The following is a 19618-nucleotide window of genomic DNA, read 5'->3' on the forward strand; positions in this document are numbered from 1 at the left end:
TATGTTTGATATTTTATGGAGTTTTATTAAAGGTCAAAGCACACATTGAAACACATTATTTTCATGATTAATCAACCAATCGTTTAGTCCATAACATGTGAAAAAAAGTGCAAACAATGCTCATCACCATTCCTGGAGCCCAAGGTAACATTTTCAGATTGCTTCTTCTGTCCAACCAACAGTCTGAAACCTAAAGACTCTTCATCTAATATAATAAATTACAAAGGAAAGCAGCAAATCTGGATATTGAAGAACCTGGAACCAGCAAATTCTTGACAGTTCTACTTGAAAATGATCAATTTGGTGATTAATTTTCTTTCGATTGACTATCTAAATGCCACTTTTGACAGCATCATCAGACCGATACATTACTGAGAAGTGAATGTGATTGATCCATTTATCACTTGCAAAATGGGATCCTGACACATCTCTTTTCTTGAGGCTTAACAAGCTTAATATTATATTTCATAAAAGTTAGACAAGACGGGGAACCTTCAGCTCAAAATGTTTCAGGAGAACATAAAGTATCTCAGTATTCTCTTGTTCTTCAAAATCAAGCTCAGATACATCCACGTAGTTGTCTGCATAATGTAGTTTTGGCCAACAGCCCATGTCCTTTTTTTAAGGCACCCACATGCAGCCCAGAATCTATGACTATGACGCAACACTGTCCATCCTGTTGTTCATGGCTGTATTTGTTATATCAGGGCTATACATGTTATTCAAAAAAGAATTGCAGTTTATTTTGAAAAAAAACAACTATTTTTACTGACAATGATTAATAATTGCGAACCCTCTAGTTTTTAATATCAAGTCTGTTATAAACGCAGGCTTATTAAATCTGTTGCAAAACAAAACTGACCTTTCTTTCGTTTTAAAAATTGAAATGAAATGATGGGCTTGCGTAGAGAGAAATATTAGTTGAGTCTATTTACTTGTGATGACTTACTATTTCTTGCCAACACTCATTTGAAGATAATGGGCATCTGATTGTGGTTTGGCCGTTATGTGGCACAGGTTTTTTGGCTGTAAGTACGTCAGCTTAGTCTGAGCTGTGAAAGGGGCTGGCAGCTGAAAATATTGGCTGTGACTCAAATAAGGAATCTGGAGCTTCCTATTGGGACATTATTGTTTTCCACAGTGAAACTGCACTGACAGTTTGTCCATCTGTCCATCACATTTTTCAATTTCCAAGTATTTTTAGGCATTTTATTTCTTCATTAGAGAGTTGACAGTTTAGAGATGTGGAATGATGAGCAACGACGGAGCCTGGCCAGATTCAAACCAGGGTTTCACAGAGAAAACCCCAGGGTGCCCCTAATCTTGTATATCTAATAGTCTTATTCAAATTTGGGGAAAATGCCAGTGGAAGTATGAGGTACCTTCTGAGTCATATCAGTGCCCATAAGTTCTAATGACTGTAAAACGAAAACGAAATCTAATGGTGTTTCCTTTCTAATTTTGACATGAACGACATCTGTCTTGTGCTTTTACAGTAATTTCTCACATTGACTTGGATTGAAGAGCTCTTCAGGTCATGGAGATTATATGAACAGATAAATGAAACTGCTTGAATGACGTTAAAAACTTAATAACATTCATGCATTTTGTTAAAAACCTTTTTAACATGAAAAATGTCCTGGTTATCTTGGGAAATCTGCACATCTTGAAAAGTCTTTTATTTACAAAAGTCTTAAATATTTTCTAGAGCATGATGTGAGCATGTTACTGGATTTTTGGGACCAATGCCGAAATCAGGGAGGAAAATTCGATATTGATGTATCAGCTGATTTTCTTATATAGACGTAAAATATGCATAAACACATTTTTACAATTATCCTTCACACTCAGTGTCATACACTTGTGAAAAAGATACGAACGTCACAAAAGGCAGGACATTGTGCAGTTTAACAATAAACTTAAATGTCCAAAATAAAATTTGGAGCAAACTGCACTGGAAATTTAATAATTAAAACCTATCCCAAGTGTCTTTTCTGCATTATGTTCTGAAGAAAGAAATCACATTGGCAAATATCAGACAACATAAACTCCGATACTGATATATCTGCTATAGGCCAATATCAGCTGACCGATATATCGAAGGTGCTCTAATTTTTTCTCTTGGCTGTTGTCAACCACATTGTTACTTATAATGATTATAGTGGGCTGCCGGGGGGCATTATAAACTAATCGTGGATTGTGCATGCAGGATGTTGTTTTAAAGCTTTTTGCGGAGTTTCAGACTGAACCATCATATCTTTAGCAAAGACTGTAGCAAAGACTACTGCCAACTACAGAAGCTAGGAAGTTTATTGTCATCATTGGAAGCGTCAAACTGAAATGACTTAGTTATTTTCATTGGTTAATCCATCCATCCATTTTCTATGTCTTTATGATTTTTTATTATATTATAATAATTCAATTTGTTATTGTAGTAATTAAATCCAGAATGCATCTGCTAAAGTGTGATCTTCAAAACAAAGGGTCTTTGTTGTAATCAAATGCAGCTTATGTTTGTTCTTTTAGTGGAGCAGAGTCTGTTGCAGGCCTTTCACTAAGCCCAGAGAGACATATAAAAGGGCATGAATCCATTTCCCTGGTGGCTAATATTTTACACACATTATTAAGTGATCTTAATTATCTACCCTCAGCCGGAGATGAGACAAGTGGGGCGGGGGTCATCCGCCTCCTCAGCTGCTGCAACAGCTTTCACCAGTGTTTGGGTTGCAAGATCTGTTACATATTTAATAAGCTCCCATAAGGTGGAGAGCAGCTCGTAACAGACGCCTCAACCTCTGATTCGTTTGGCACTCTCCACACTTGTAGCACGTGTGCCTCTGTAGCCTGCGGGCAGATGGAGACCACTGACAGTTTTGGCAGGCTGTCACAATTGGAGTATTGCTATGAATCACATGTGAGTCGGGTCAGGTAAGGTGCCGGACCTTTCTTGATATGGATGTTCCAAATTTAATCTTGGCTCACATCACATATGTCTGTCCACCAATCACATGATGGAGATTTGTCAGGGTCACTGTGTGTGTAATGGCAACACAAACATGGCTTATAAATCACAAAGGGACGTAACCTCTGTGTGTTTGTGTGCGTATGTGTGCAGACGGGGCGGACGGCTATTGTTTAGTCTTGCTGCTAGGAAACGGGACAGTAACACTGTGGTGTAATCATGGATATGAACACATCTGTCATTCACCCAGCCTGTATTTGAAGGAAAAGCGAGGTCACCGGTCACAACGGGGGTGAGCGGGTTTGGGGTATGGGTCCCACCTCACCGTTGACCCTCAGCTCTCCTCTCCACCGACCTTGTCGCAGCTCCCACACGCAACGGTCAGCGGTGGCGCCATGATCCTTTTCCACTCTGAACAATGGCAGACATAGAAGTTCACGGGGCCTTCTTCCCAATTGTTTCCTGTCTTTGTTGGTCTGCTTCCTCTCCGAGGTTATGAATGGACACAGGGGCCTGAGGTCCTGCCTCAGAAGCGGCGGACACTTTTATGAGACCAAAATACTGATGGGTGACCCGTGGAGGTCATCGAGGCAGGAAAGAGGACAAACTTAGCTGCTAGTAAAGCTGTCTGTGGGGAAATGGGAGGATATTGTTACTAAGCTTTATTATTTTGAGATGGAAGTGACCCCTGGTGTGACAAAACCTGAAGGAACTTTATTATATTGTCTTGACTTGTGTACATTATTGGCACTGAAAACTGTGACTGTAGCACTGCCTTAAAAACATGTGTTTGAAAGCCAAACCAGCCTTGTCCTCCTCCCATCACATGAATCATTCCTTCTGTTTCTATTTTTGACCTGGCCCTCATTCATTCGGTATCCTCTATATAATGTTGAGCCTTAAAGCCAGAATCTGTAGCTCTCTGCAAGTTGTTTTTCCTCAAGTAAATTAAATTGTGTTCAAACTTAAACAAAGGTGATAGAAAATTGAAGACAGATGTACTTTATGTTAGTTCACAATGTGCAAAGTACATTTTCCGTCACAATTACTCAATACAGATCCCTGTGATTTTATTACAGGCCTGCAGCCTCACATAGCATGAGACCAAACATCATCCAAATACAATATATACTGTACATGCACATATGGCCAGTGAGTTTACAGTGTAAAGGCCATAGATTTTCTCACGAGTTAGTAAATTACCTGTCCAAAAGAAACATTGCAACCTCGTCGACATATTTGAATGTCTTTCCTTCTTTCTTTGTTTCCACCGTACAAATGCTTTAAAAACAATATTCAACTTGTCTGTGAGCTGTTTGTCTTTTATTTTCGGTGAGTTCCACATTTCCAAAAAAGAAAACGATAAAGAACATTTTAATAAAAGTTTAACAGAAAAAATAAATCCGAGCAAGAAAGCATTGATTTAAAAACGGCTTGAGATGAGATTTAAAACACTCAACCGAGTCGCGTTGTAGCCAAAAACAAACAAAAAGCTGCTGTGCTGAAGCTGCTTTTTGTTTGACTTGGTTGTTGCGAAACTTCCACATATCCACATAAGCTATGTGTATTACCGGGGTTAGCCTACAGAAATACGTTGTCCCTGCAGCACTCTACTTGAATCCACCGTACTTCTAATACTTGTCTGCAGTTCAGCATTCAACGCTCTTGTAATGTTCCTTTTTAATGTTGCGAATGCATGTGCTGATTCAAGTAGATCATGAAAAATTACTTGTTGGATATTAAATACATTACCAGAGCGCCTGACAACAAAAACTCCTCACCACTGTGTTCCTGAATATATTCAGACACGTCTTTCGTTGCGTACATGTACATCCTGCCTTGCCCTGGCTTCCTAATCTTGTGTTGCGTTTTACGGCGGCTGACAACCACAAGTGTTGCATTACCGCCACCTGCTTGTCAGTCCCTTGTCTAACCTTTTTCAGCATTGGCGTGGCATATGTGAAAAAACGTAAGAGTAAAATTAAGCTGCATCTGTGATCGTGTAAATCTTTAGCGGTTTCTGAACGGTTACCCCGGTAATTTAGCAGGAACTATGCATGAAAGAGGATTTACTTTGTAGTATGAATTCTGGATTGTTTGACCCGATTTCTATCGCAAAACTTGGATTGTAATCAGCCATGAAAAGAACAAAAGGATTCACACAAGATCAGACAGATGTGTTTAAGTCATAAAAACTACTCCCTTTTTTCCACAGTCTACTCTTTTCACGGCTCAGTCTGCTGAGTGCTACTCTACTAGCCTTAATCCAGAATGCTCTGAGACATCCCTATACACACACAGACACACACACAGCACACCATGAGTCCTTTCCTTTGAGCTGACTTAACTGCTCTGGCACTCGGTCTTGTGGAGCTGCACCCAGCGAACCCTCGCCGTTCAGCTACTGGAGCCATTCCCATGGAATCCCAGACATTTCAGGCATCTGTTAAAGCTGGGCCGACAGGCGTTTCTTCAGTGCTGTACACACTCACACTCACAACGGCCATTCGATTTACAGCAGCTCACCGCTGTTTTACTGCTGGTTTAATAAGACCCACAGGAAAATGTTTCTTTTTATCTACTCTCCAAAGTTACATGCCACCTCAATCCAGATTTCTTTTGTCATTTCTCACAAAGGTTTGTATTATTCAGGGAAAATACATGTTTGTGTTGTCATCACAATCTATTACACCTTTACCAAATTGTTTTTCTTATAAGTGCAGTGTGGCAAACTATCACTGTTATCTAATATGAAAACACTGTCAGAGCCAGGCTGTGATATTTTATTTTGTGTGGACCCAAGGCTGCAAATAAATGAAGAAATGGATAACATTATGTGATGGTGCCCTTGAAGAGAGTTGGTTCAGGGACTTGGATGTAATTGATTTTGGCTTCTGAGTGCCTTAAAGATTTTAAGTGAGTGTTTTACTGCAGTCCAAGAAAAGCAAAATAGAAAATTAATTCGACTAGAAAATGGCGCCAGAATTGTACATGCAGCACAGAATTTGCACATTATTGTCTCAATTAATTGACTGATCAACAGTCAAAAGGCAAATATTTTAAGTTTACAATGATACAAAACTGAGAAAATCCTCATATTTGACAAGTTGGAATCAGACCCTGTTTAACATGTTTGATTAAAAAATGAATTAAACAATGAATCGATTATTGAAATGGCTTAAAATAACTTTTTTTTAATTGACTGTTACATCTCTAATGTTGTAACACAATTCAGGCAATATCCTTCTCATCTTGGTGAAAGTTTTATAGTATTTAATCTCAATAACGTTGACTTTACATTAATATCTTTTTTTCCCTTAGTTTCTGTAAGAGGAGCTAGTTGTGCTCTTTTCTGTTTTATTCCGAAGACTATTAAACTATTATCGTCATTTCATCGACACAGACTGCTGTTGCCAATGCAGAAAACATAAAATACTTTACAAGCAGTCAAAAGACACAGCGTCATAAGGAAAGACCATCACCAACTATGCCCCCCTGACTCCTAATAAATAGTTAACAGTTAATAGTTAATAAAGTTAACCTTTAGTAGTTGATTCAGAGAATTTTAATTCTGGTGCGGTGATGACTTTCTTCCTGATAACATTTCTAATGTATTCCTATGTGGACCGCTGCACTGTACACAAGATCAATTGTGTTTGTTAAAATTAAAATTTTCAAAAAGAAAATGGGTTGCGTGATGCCGCATTCATGACATAAATGTGACATAAAGGCTTTTGATGTCATAACAGGTAGTCAAAGTCAAGCTCAGAGGTAGTCATTATTTCAGCCTGACGCTGAACCCTGGAAGGAAATGAAGATCCAAGGCCGTGACATGCGTCATTTGCCTGTCAAGCAAGCAGTGTAATTGCCCATCAATGAATGCACAGTGTTTATCATTTCTATTCCAGTCACGGACAAACTGGATATCCTGCCTTCAGATGGCCACGGCAGCAGGGCAACATTAAAAACAAAAAGTGCTTTTTCATGTTGTTTGTGTGTTTTTGTTCTATTAACGGAGGCCAGGGCCAGTTAATGAAATTGTTTACGGTTCCTGTTGCTACCAGAGTCGTCTCAAACGAGCCCGCTGCTGCTGCTGAGTCAGAGCAGTTGACAAGTGGTTACCAAGAAAAAAATGAGACAAATAAACCATTAGCCATGGCTTTTTATAAAGTCACATTCAGGCAACAACTTTAATCTTTTTCTGTGACGTACTTAGTGTTGCTTTAATTTGATTTAGATTGATCGCAGGTTGTGTCCGAGTTGTAATCTTTCTCATCTGTGCTTGATGCCCAATTAATTGTTATACGTAAAAGTCACAATTCTTATTGGTCCTCACTGATTTCCGTCTTCAACTAGCAGCTATTTTCATTATAAATAAATCTGTCAGTTATCTAAATTATAGATTCATTGTTTATTGTCACAATCCCTAAAACCAGCTATGTTTTTTCGAATAGCGTCCGAAAATGGTAATAAATGACCATCATTTAAATTTCCCCAGAGCAAAAAAGAACATATTTAATGTCTCGATTTGTCCGAGCAACAGTCGCTAGATGTTTACTGTTTTTATTATCCAAAGAAATTTGTATTTTTTGCTTGGAAAGTAAGTTAAACAATTGAAGAGTTAATAAAACAGTTGCCTAGAAGTATTCTGTCGGTTGATTTATGGATTAAACAACAAATTGTTTCAACTCTACATTGATCTAAAACAAAAAAAAGGAGCAGACCAAAACATTTGAAATGCTGGAGACAAAATAGTTGGTGTTTATGTTGATTAAAGACTTATCTTAATGAGTTATCAATCAGAATTATCATCAGGCTTTTTTGTCAATCAACCTGATGGACTAATCGCTTCTAATTCGTTTGGTATCTTTTGTTTCACCTCTAAATGAATGCCTGTCCTTTTATGTCTGAAGCCAGCTTTTCTCTCCTCCTCGGCACAGTGTTGTTGTTTTTACTCATATATTTGATCATAAATAATTACCCTCAACTCTTAAAAAGCCTAAATGCAGAAAGGTTGAGTTCAATTGTCTTCAGTCAACAAAGCCTGCAGCTTTCTGAACAAAGTAATTCATTAAATGTATTATTAAATGCCATTGGGCACTGCCAATGATTTGCTTTTGCAGGTAATTTAACATTGTTAGATTTTCCCAATGTTCCTGTCTGTACAGGACTCTACAAAGTCAACATCTCGCCTCAAATGTCATGCACTCGATGAATTGATTCATTGTTGATTTTATGTCCCACCATCCATCCATCTTTATTCGCCGCCATCTCATGCTTATTAAAGGTATAAAGGGAGCTGCAGTAGGCAGAGACATGTTTGGAAATGGAAGTGAGGACTGTATAACATCTGTTCCTCACTTCTAGAGAGGAAACCAGGCAGCTCTGTATTAATGACAGACGTTGGAGCATCATGGCAGAGACGCCAGTCATCATGGCCTTAGGCGAGCTGAACTCATGAATTTAATGTGCCAAGGGCACAGTCAGGTATTTTATGCTGTTATACAACTAGAAACGTCAAAGATGGCGTAGACTGATATCATTTATTATATTAAATTTAGACAAAGCAACAAAGGAAAAGGGGCTCAGATGTCTGGCTCAGATTTGCATTCATTGCTTTAAGGGCATTTTTTGTTCTTGGAATCTGTTCTTCTGGCACAATAAAGTTTAGCCTTGTTTTTTCTATGACAGTTGTTCTGATCTGTCAGGCTGCTGTATATGAATAGACATGGAGGTTATGGACCTGACAGTACAAGCCAGTCTGAAGGCCCTCTGTCATATAAAATGATCATAAACAATATCAGCCCGATGAAGGCAAGATAGCTGAAGGAAAAGTTCACCCAAAAATTTAAATTCAATCATTATTTACTCAAGGTGAAGTCCACTAAACATTTCTGGAGCTTCACAGCAAAAGAGTTGCAGCATTCTCCTAAACAACTGAATTAGATGGGGACTTGTTTTAAAACATAAAATGGCTCCATACAGCTCATCCAGCATAATATAAGTCTCTGGACGCCCTGAGAATTGAAATTGTCTTGAATATAATTTATTCACACCCTCAGTGTGCAGCTGAGCTAGTGCATCCCTTTCAGACAGGGTGTGCACTTTTAGCTTAGCAGCTGCAGTGAAGATTATATCTTCAAAAAGGGCGTTAATAACATATTTTCAAACCAATTTAGGATCTCAGGAGACTTGGATTAGGCTGGAGGAGCTGTATGGAGCCATTTTATTGTTTAGTTTTTTCTGGTTGTCCCCATCTACTTCAGTTGTTTAGGAGAATACTGCACCGTGTTTTGCTGTGAAGCTCCAGATTTTCTTTGTGGACTATGAAACTTCACCAGACTTTCCATTGGCATGAGGGTGAGTAGATAATAATTGAATTTTCACCTTTAAGTGAATTTATCCTTTAAAGATGTCAGCCTGTTGATGGCCTCGTGTCACTTACCATGCAGTCAGGTTACTGTAAGCTCAGTGTACTATTACCATCGACACATATATACACCTTAAGTTGACTTCAATTATTATCTTCACAGTACACACATTCACTTGGCAAAAAATAGCAGATAAAATGGACTTTATATTTCCCAAATCACTCACCAGAAATTAGGATTGTAGCAAATAGAATAAAGGAATTTTGAGCATTGACTTCTGTCGGTTTACTGAATGCATTAAAGAGATTGTTAAAGTGAATGAAGCACAGACTCGTCCTTGAATACAGTGTGGTGAGCAAGTCTGTTATATTTGGACGTTACGTATATATTTCATGCCAAAACAATGAGTTGATAAAACGTTTACTTGCTTGACAGAAAGTTTAGTTTCTCGAATGAGATTTTTTTGCAAATTTAATATCTTTGAGTTTTAGACTGTTGACTGGACAAAAGAAATCGAAGACGTCAGCATGAGCTCTGGAAACTTGTGATCAGCATTTTGTTTCTGTATTTAAAACTAATAAATTAGTTGTCTTTTTGTCCTCCTGTTTGCCTTTTGCATATTTTTTGCGTGGCCTCATTCTCCCTACATATCTCGTCAGCTGTTTTGCTGTATAAGCAGTGAATGCCAAGCAATCCATGTCATATATGAAATATGAATCAGTCTTCAAAGTTCAGCTTTGGCAGTGTATTCAGTACTCAAGTTGCAGCGCTGTTACTCTGTCAGTTTATTTTGAATTGTCAAAAGTGTGGAAACATTTAAAGAGAAGCGCTTTATCTGCTCTTCTTTAGATTATTCTCTTCTGGGCCTTCAGCAAAAACCTTTCTTTCATAAGAAACTAAATACTACCCTCGTCATGGATGTGGAATTTTAATTACCAACCAGCGCACCACCACATTCCCATTTGGCATTTTCTGGGGTCCTCAATGATCTCAATGTAAAAAAGTAAGCTGAGTAAGCTGCTGTTTCATCATTGCTATAAAAAGAAACTTGGAAAAACTCACCACAGAATGATTTTAGGGACGTTTGTGGTTAATGACAAGTACTGAGGCTCTTAATTTAGGGCAGCAATCCCAGAGTTTAGGGTACGGTGAAGGAGTGCGGTATTTTGATGTTGTTAGAAAGAACAAAAAAAGGAACCTCTCCGTGCAGAGTTTGTGCATTGGTTGCAGACAGCAGACAAGGAACCGTTATGAACAGTATGAGTCATTTATTGCAAGCAATCTGGATTCTTTCTGCCTTTTTGACACCCCACGCTGTTGAAGCTTGCCGTTGGCTGGCCGCCCGCGAAAATCTGTTTCTTCACCTCCCGTTTCCAAGTTTGCATCGCTCTGACAGGGTGTATTCATCTGTGTCGCACAGGGGCCTGGCGTTGTGTTGGTTTGTTGTTGATGTCCATTTGGGGCTTCGGGGAATTGAGCTTCTCATTGTGTGGCTGTGCACCCCCCCCCTCCTCTTCTACCAGTGAGATAAAGAGCCAGGCATTCTGCAGCATTAAACCCCAGCCTTCATGTGATCCTGCTGCACTTTGCACAAACACCATGACAAGAGATGAGACAGGCCCTGACCGTCGTGCCAGAGGAACCAGCGTAATAAAGATAAGGAGTTCAGAGACGGGAGACGATACATTAAGCCACAAGACTTTTAAAAATGTTGAAGCCAGTCTTAAACAGACTTAAGTCCAACTGCCTACCCAGCACTTGCCTCCCAAAAGCCCCATTGATTTATTGTTGTCAAGTGATTTTACTCTGTCCAAATGGAAGATAAGTAGTGGAGATGCTGACAAGACCAAACTCAAGCTGAGCATAACTAATTGACCTATGTTCTTCGTGAACGGTGCTCGCTGCAGGATTTATAATGATAATAAAGGAACTGGGCCTGTATTAAGAGATTTGCATGTTTTAAGGAAAGAATGACAAACTTGCCCAAACAGTCTCCTCAGCGTCCTCTTTTCTCTGGAGATCAAAGACGGCTTGGGGTGGCCCCTGCTCTCAAAGGTCCTCAGGGTCTCGACCTTGAAAGCGTTCTTGACAAGCACACAAGAAACAAGTCTATTTCCTTCAGTGTGGTCACTGTTGTTGTTATCATAAAAGCCTCTCCAGCAGACACGTCCAAGTAAGCCGCTGCCAAAGGGAACTGTACAAATCTTTTGGACAGTGAGTGGTTTGTTTTGGTGCTTCATGAGTGGTCGCCTGCTTGCTCTCGCAGGTGGCACTCGGTGCACGTCCGGAGCTCGACATCAGTCACGGAAATTGACTGACCCACACTAACCTTTGTTTTTTGCACTCACTGCTGTCTGTGTTTAAAAAAACATCAGACATGTGACACCTGCATTGCACATGTAGGACTGCAACTGACAAGTATTTTTATTATCTACTATTTTGACATTTCAGCCTTAGTAGAAAACCAATCACAAGTTCTGAGAGCCCAAAGTTTCATCTTGAAATGTCTTGTTTTGTCCAACTAGCAGGTCAACCTTTGAGGAGATTCAGTTTTAAATCATATAAAACAGAGAAAAGCAGAAAATAACAGAGGCTAGAACAAGATAATGATTGCTTTTTATGCTTAAAAAAAACCGACTGAAGTGATCAATAAATTATCAAAATGGTTGCCAACTAATTATCTGTTATTGTTTATTGATTTATCGATAAATAAACCGAGTGTTTTGCTCCAATTCAAACCTAAAGAAGATGCAACGAAGGGCTACAACTAGCAGTCGTTTTCTTTATCTATTGACCTGTTTATATTTCTTTTTGTGTAGATCATTAAATGTTGAAAAACTGAGAAAGATTACATCTTAAAATATCTCATATGTAGGTGGGGGATGAGGATCTTTTTTGCCTGTCTCCGTTTCCATTTTTATTTATTTTATTTAATTTTTATTCAAGTCCTTTTTGATATTTTGTTTATATAAAAGGAACCACTGTATCTCGCAAAATATCTTGTATTGTCCAATCGGTTTGTCCAAATCCCAAAAATATTTTATTTAAAATGATACAAAACAGAGAAAAGAAAATCCCGAAATTTGTGAAGTTCGAACTTGCAAATATTTCAGGAATTATACACCTGAAATAAATAGTTATTAAAATTGTCGCATATTTATTTGTATGCTGATCGACTTGTCACTAACTGTTTCGCCTTTTAATGTTTTTTTAAAAACAAAACTGTGTGGTTTAAATGGAAATGTGGACAACATCAATATTGAATAGAATTTTTTTTAAAATCAATCTCACTCAATAATGAAAATCGAGTAAGAAAGTTTTTCCATCAGGCGTTATTCAGAGACAAAAATAATAACAGGGAGTGTCTGAAATACTGATTGCCATCAGTTTGTACAAAGAGACATCAGTCGTTCAAACAGAAATTTAAATCTGGATGGAAATTTGTTCAGTTGTTCCAGGGCAGTTGAAGTCTGTAAATCTCTTAATTGGTTGTGGACATGATGAGACTTGATGCATCACCCGAGGCACCGAGCTGCTCAGCACCACATTAACATGAACATGATTGTCTCTTTTTTTGAACCAGTTTACTACAGAAAACACCTCGTTTCTCTCAACAAGGACTTTTGAATGAAAAGATTTTGCTGCAGCGCTGTTTTTTTCCTCTTGCAGAATTATGTGCAAGACAAAATTAATATCTAGTACTTAACGAGAACTAAAAGCAGCTGATTTCAAGTAGTGTGGAGAGAGAAATAGTGGAGCAGTGGAGCTCTTGTTTTCTTCAGCTCAAGCACTGTTACTGTGTGGCTCTCATGTCGTTTTTTTTTTTTTTGCGTACCTCCCATTGCTGCTGCTGTCTGACTGGCTGGGAGGGAAGAGAGCAGGACACAAAGGGTTAAACTGTGCGCCTGTCTTCCTTGGAGATGGGAGAGGCCATTTGAATGGCTAGCTTCTACAGCTAGCCAACACATTGGCTAAGGCTGAGGGTGGATCTGCTGCTGGGCCTGTGCTCCGACATGGAGCCCCAGCGGAGGATCAGGAGTCAGTGTGAGCTGACAGCAAAGCTTGTGTGTGTGTGTGTGTGTGTGTGTGTGTGTGTGTGTGTGTGTGTGTGTGTGTGTGTGTGTGTGTGTGTGTGTGTTATGTGCATCTGAGGAAAAGTTGAAGGGTAGCTTTTGAAATAAACAGAATGACAATATCATATCAAGAGGACATTTTTGTTTTTTATTGTGTAAATCATCCTCAGAGCTGTTTGTAAAGTCCACCGTGGAGAAGATTTTTTAGACTAACAGGCTGACGTAGATAAAAGGTGGTTATATCATTTGTTTTTCTACCACCGTGCCCCATTTGCCTCCCCCTCACGCTGCCATTCTCATATTGCCGCTGCCCGCCCCAAACACATGCTCTTCATGCACTTTAACAGCTTACCTCTTTGAATGTAAGAGGACAGGGGATCCATGTTGTTTTGTTTGTTAAAGGGCTGACCTCATGACACTAATGAAGCTGAGCAGTTTGCTCAACGAATCATGTTCAACAATAGAAAGTTAACAACAAAAACTAATAGACAGGGGAACAAATTATTGAGATTAATTATCCTTTCCCTCTCAGCATTATGTGTCTGAATATTACTCCAGACTCAAACTCAGAAGTTTACGGTGTGACCTGTGACCTGCCCCTAACCTCAGAGACTCATTAGTTCCCCTGCTGTTGAACAATCTTAATCTGGCTCGCGTGTATGAGAAGCTAATCTCAGCGGGCAGGTCGGTCAGCTGTATTTACCTCTGAGAACCCTCCCATCCATCGTTGAGGACAACAACAACACACTCTCACACACACAAACCTGCCAATCCTTAGAGTCTGATGTTTAATGTTACATAATGGGCTGACACACACACACACACACACACACACACACACACACGTGCAGACGTGTGCAGAAACAGCCGACCTACTGTACAGATTTTTGTCTCTGTCCTTCAGTTTTTACGACCCAGAAAAATGACTGGACTTCACTGTTTGTGTGTGTTTGTGTGTGTTTGTGTGACTGTCACTGCATCTTTCTGTCAGTGTTTATTTCTCCTACTTGCTCACAAGGCCAGTTCAACATCATCAGATGATTTAGAGCTTGCTTTTAATATGGCAATTGCAGCCAGAGGCCTAGCAGTATGTGGATATTGTCCTTTATCAAATGTCATTGTAATAGGGGTGTCAGAATTCTTCAAATCTAATATTTGATTTGACTTTCGATTTTAATGTCACTGGCGGCTCTGCTGTTGTTAGACTGGTGAGTCTTGTTTTGTAAAGCTCGACAGACTGTTGGTTTCATACCCTGACAGCTGTCATTTACATTTTCAAAATCATCCTTATAAAGAGGGGCTATATGATATGAAGTGCGATATAACCGCAATATTTTATTTGGAATGTACCACAATAAGGCTGTTTTTGTTGTCTTTAAACATTGTTTGGATAGCCATAATAAAGGTGCAATTGATTTTTTATAAAACCTTTAAAATTGCTTGATAAATTGTTTATAAAGCATTTCATTTTTTTGTTTGTTGATAACTAGAAATGTACCATTTATGAGTGATGGTGTTTATGAAGTGTTAGCTTTTTGTCTATCAATTAATTGAATAGTTGTTTTTAGCACTAATCAACCAGACAATTAAATCTGATTTGCTGTATAGAAACAGATGTTGTGGAATATATATAGAAACACAGGGATGTAAATGTTTTTATTATCCCTTCATCTCATAAGAAAGGAAATGATATCTGCCTTAAAGACATTATATGTTATGGTTTTTTAAACTGTTTTCTTGTAGCATTGAAAGATTTGTCATTGTTAATAGATCTTAAAGAAATGCCTCTCACAAAGAAGACGCATACAGGATGCACCTTTGCATAACTTGTGGAAACCGCTGATCATCAGGTCTTTTCATTATCATATTTTATTTTTTTGCATTTCCCAGCACGTGTTGAATTCAGTCTACTGTTTCAGTCACTCAAGAAACGGGCATTGTTGTTCCACAAGCACAAAAAAAGGAACAGAGCTTAGACGTCTTGCACATGTCACGCTTGCAAAACACTGAATGCCAGTTTTTTCCCCTCTGCCTCACTTTCACCAAGCCTTCTGGAAAAGTGTCTTTCTTTGTCAACTAGTGTTGGATCCCCGCTGTTTATGTTCAATATTCTTGTAGGCCAATGGCAGATGGTCCTCTTGGGCTGCTGGCGAGTGCACTGAAGAGGGATTTTACTCCCGCTGATCTGACCATATGAGGTTTTCTGTGAGGACAGAGATATAAAGATATACTGTCACTGGAGGCTGATTAAAATCACCTGTGTCACTACGGAAACTGAAATGATGATAAGCTCCTGTTTCCTGTGTCTGTCTTCCTGCAGCTCACATTTGGTCCTTAAATGAACCAAGTAACCTTTCATTTCACTTGTGTCACCTTTGCTTCACTAACTTAACCTTCTTGTTGATCTCTCACCCGCAGTGTGCCCCGTTCAGTGTAAACATCGAGCCTGCACCAAGGACGACCAGTGCTGCCACGATCAGTGCCTGGGCGGCTGCCTGAAACCCAGCTCGGCCAGTCACTGCGTGGCCTGCCGCGGCCTCCAACATGAAGGCAGCTGTGTGGAGCGCTGCCCTGACGACCACTTCACCTTCAAGGGCTGGCGCTGCGTCTCTTTTGCCTTCTGCCAGGATCTCCACAACAAATGCAAGCGGGAGAAGGAGCGCAGCAAGAGCCCCGACTGCCACGAGTACGTCATCCACAACGGTGCCTGCATCCCTGAGTGTCCCTCTGGCTACACCACCGTCAACTCCTCCGCGTAAGTGGACACTCATGCTGGTCTGATGGGCTCTTAATGGTCTGATGGAACACTGTGTGATCAGGGACGCTCGCTTTATATTTCACATGCATGCAAACACATCAAGGTTTAATCCCTGGCCTTTACACTGGAGACTTGTTAAGTGTCCTACATATGTTATATCCCGAAATCTAATCTATATCTAATTCTGTCACTCTGCTGCACATTTATTTACATATGTCTTGCTTATTATGGAGGGATTATTATTAAAAAAAGACTTGTGTAGTAATCATTTGTAGAGCTCCAACAATTGATTGATTAAACAGTTATTCGTCAACTATTAAATTAATCGGCAACAATTTTGGTAATCTGTTAATTGGTTTGAGTTTTGAGTTTTTGGTTAGGTCAAAGTTTTCTGATTCCAGCTACTTTAATGTGAATATTTTCTGGTTTCTTTACTCCCCTATGACAGTAAACTGAAAATATTTGGGTTGTGGACACAATAAGACATTTATTGACGTCATCTTGGACTTTGAGAAACACTGATTAACAATTTTCTGATATTTTGTAGACCAACAACTCATCAATTAATCAAGAAAATTGGTGACAGATTATTCAACAAAGAAAATAATCAGATTTGATTGGTGTTTTTGATCCAGACTCAAAATGGGGGAAAGCAAATTGTTTCAGGTTTCTGTTCAGTAACAAAAAAGATCTGAAGAATAAACAGAAATGCAGAAAATGAAAAGGGGAAATGTGGCACTTTCTGTTATTCATACACAAAAGGTGTCATGTAGCAGCTCCACTAAGAACAAATGATGCAACAATCTCAACAATAAAAACAACAGACAAAAAAACAACAACAAAAGAAAGAAGGAAAGAAAGAAAAAGAATTAATGAAATGTCAAATTAAAAATGATCATATCTGAAAAATACTGAGATCTTTCACAGATTTAGCTCTTGTCACTGTTTCTGTCGCAGAGAATGAACAGGAACTCGAGGTCCTCCCACTGAGCTCACACTGCACTCGGTATATGTGCACACACACCTCTTCTCTTTTTGTGTGTATTTGTGTGAGACTGCAGACTGCTAGGTCAAAGTGTTGCAGCACAGTTGGAAGGCTGGCACAGCCTCGCTTCTGCTTTTGAGTCAGTATCCGTCCACTGCATTTTTTTTTGCGCCTCTCACGCTGCACAAAATTGATGGTTGTTTACCAACTGTCAGTGTCTGCATTGCGGTATGCGAGCTATAGGCAAATGCAGACTGTTAGACGTGAAGTGTTTTTTCCTCTTTTCTCTACATCTGTAATTTACAGCCTGTTGTGCGTGCATCATTGTACAGACTTCCTTCTCTAAAGAAGGGTGTTGTACTTGTGCTGACCTGCCCGTGACCTTTATCACCTCCCTCTTTGACACCTTCATTGACCATGACAGGGCTGCTGATTAGTTTGGGCGTGCCTCTAAGCGTGGACACTCCAGACAGCCATAATCATTCTGCGCTCCAGAGGTTGAAAAAGCAGCTGGACCTTTCAAGACTTATTGTCTTTTGTTACAACATGGCCAGTTGACCGCAGTTAAACACCAGGGGAGTCAGAGAGGCATTGGGACAGACTGTCAGTGCCCCGGAGTGCTGGGGCTCGACTCCCCTGGCTGGCTGCAAAGAGATAGAGGGTCTGTCTGGCACGCAATCGCAGCTGCACAGTCTCTATGGTGTTTGTGTTGTCATTTGTATTTATTTATCCACAGAGGTTTTGCCAAGCACTTAATTTCAGTTTAAACATCACGCAGCTTCGCATTCATGGAGTAACATTATGTACATTGACAACTAAGAGGTTTTCTGCAAGGACACTCTGTGCAGATCCAGCTCCACTGGAGCAGATGAGGGTGACGTGCCTTGCTCAAGTACACACCAGGATTTTTGAGAAAGAAAGGAGTGCTACTGATTCACTTTCGTTGTTCAGATTTTCCAGGTAGTTCCACAGTTTAGAATCAGAAAAGGAAAACATACACATCCAGATATAATCAGGCGTTGAGCAAAAATAGTAACAGAGAACAGAGATGCTCTCTTTTAACTTAATTGCTGGAGAGCTCTTCATCAGACACTGAAAACATACAACATCAAATTATTGCCATATTTCTTATGTTTGTGATGTTTGTATTTGGTGTTATATTTTAATATAACCTTTTTTAATCTGGTAATGTCAGTGAAATCTGGAGATCTTCAGCAGAAGAATGAGAACAGAAACAAATGGCAGAAAGTGTTTCCACATCATCTGGGATCAGCTGATAAATCGCTTGGCATAATTTATGGTTGATAAGAAATGTTGATTAATAATCTGACATAACACACTGTACACAGAATGTTTGGGGCTGATACCCATAGCAGATAGTTAATTTGATCCATAATTAGAGGGAATTATCATTTTGGCTGTACAGTTTTTATTTTCTCTGAAAAAACTATTAAAAATCATGATGATGTCACATTTGTTTGGGTCTCTGCCAAACAAACATGTGTTTTTACATCTGGAGAAAAGATTTGCAGGCCAGAGCATCTCTGCAGCACTGCAGTACTTCATTATATTGGTTTTGCTGGTTTGTCGCACATTTGACCTTTATCAGAAAATTGCATTTGGATATTGCAGTCCTAGGATTGTTTGATGTAGAGCTAAAGAGCTCACATCTCCACAATAATGCTTGAACAAATTTAGTCAAACGGAGCCTCTCAATGTGCAGATTTGATTACTTCTTGCCAGCTATTTGTTACAACAATCATGCTCATCTCCACCTTAAAGCTGCTGTTGACCTGCGGTGAACCCAGCTTTACTCCTGCCTCAGCCTTTTTCCTCCAGCTCTCTGTCTGTTGCCCATATCTCTTCTCTTTGGCATCCCTCTCCCGTCGTTGGCTTCAGTCTAAGCTGTGGAAATGAAAGTGCTCTGAGGATAAGCAGTGTACTCAGAGGCGTTATGAGTGTCTAGGCTGAAAGAGTGAATGTGGCACGAGAGAGGGAAAAAGGTCAGGTTGGATCAGGAAAGTTATGAGCCCGATAAAGAAACAGTGCCCTTAACCTTTTCTTTGTGAGGCATAGACACACTTTGTGTCATTTTTCTTGCTTGTTTGGTTGTCAAAAGCTGTCATTAATCTCATTTACACGTGCTGCATGACTACAGACAATACACACCCTTTGTTTTATATTTGTCATGTATTTATACTTTGCAGAGTAGACGTGCAGTGCCATAAATCCATAGCACATTAGCTGCCAACCGCTCCCATTATTTGGCATTGACAAAAGAAATGCCACATTCTTCTCTAATTGTCCTGCCAGCTTACTCAACTGTTGCTAAACAAAGGCATTCTCACCTCCTGAACCAGCCAGCGGCCAAAAATACTTCAACACACTCAGGACAATGGCCCCGAGCAAACAGCTCACCGTTGTCTAATGGTGCCTTAATCCTCTTCAAAAAAACGTTCCCTGCAGCAC

The 19618-nt window shown here is 39.5% G+C and overlaps 1 protein-coding gene across 1 annotated transcript in view; it reads left to right on the plus strand.

Moving 5' to 3' along the window:
* The window catches only part of insra (insulin receptor a), a 58639-nt gene that overhangs the window by 15812 nt on the left and 23209 nt on the right, over positions 1 to 19618 (plus strand). The window contains exon 3 of the mRNA XM_073490550.1: positions 15825 to 16161. Coding sequence (XP_073346651.1) covers positions 15825 to 16161 — 337 coding nt within the window. The remainder of the gene's footprint in view (positions 1 to 15824; positions 16162 to 19618) is intronic.

This window comes from Pagrus major, chromosome 21, assembly GCF_040436345.1.
Source record: "Pagrus major chromosome 21, Pma_NU_1.0".
Classification (NCBI taxonomy): Eukaryota; Metazoa; Chordata; class Actinopteri; order Spariformes; family Sparidae; genus Pagrus; species Pagrus major.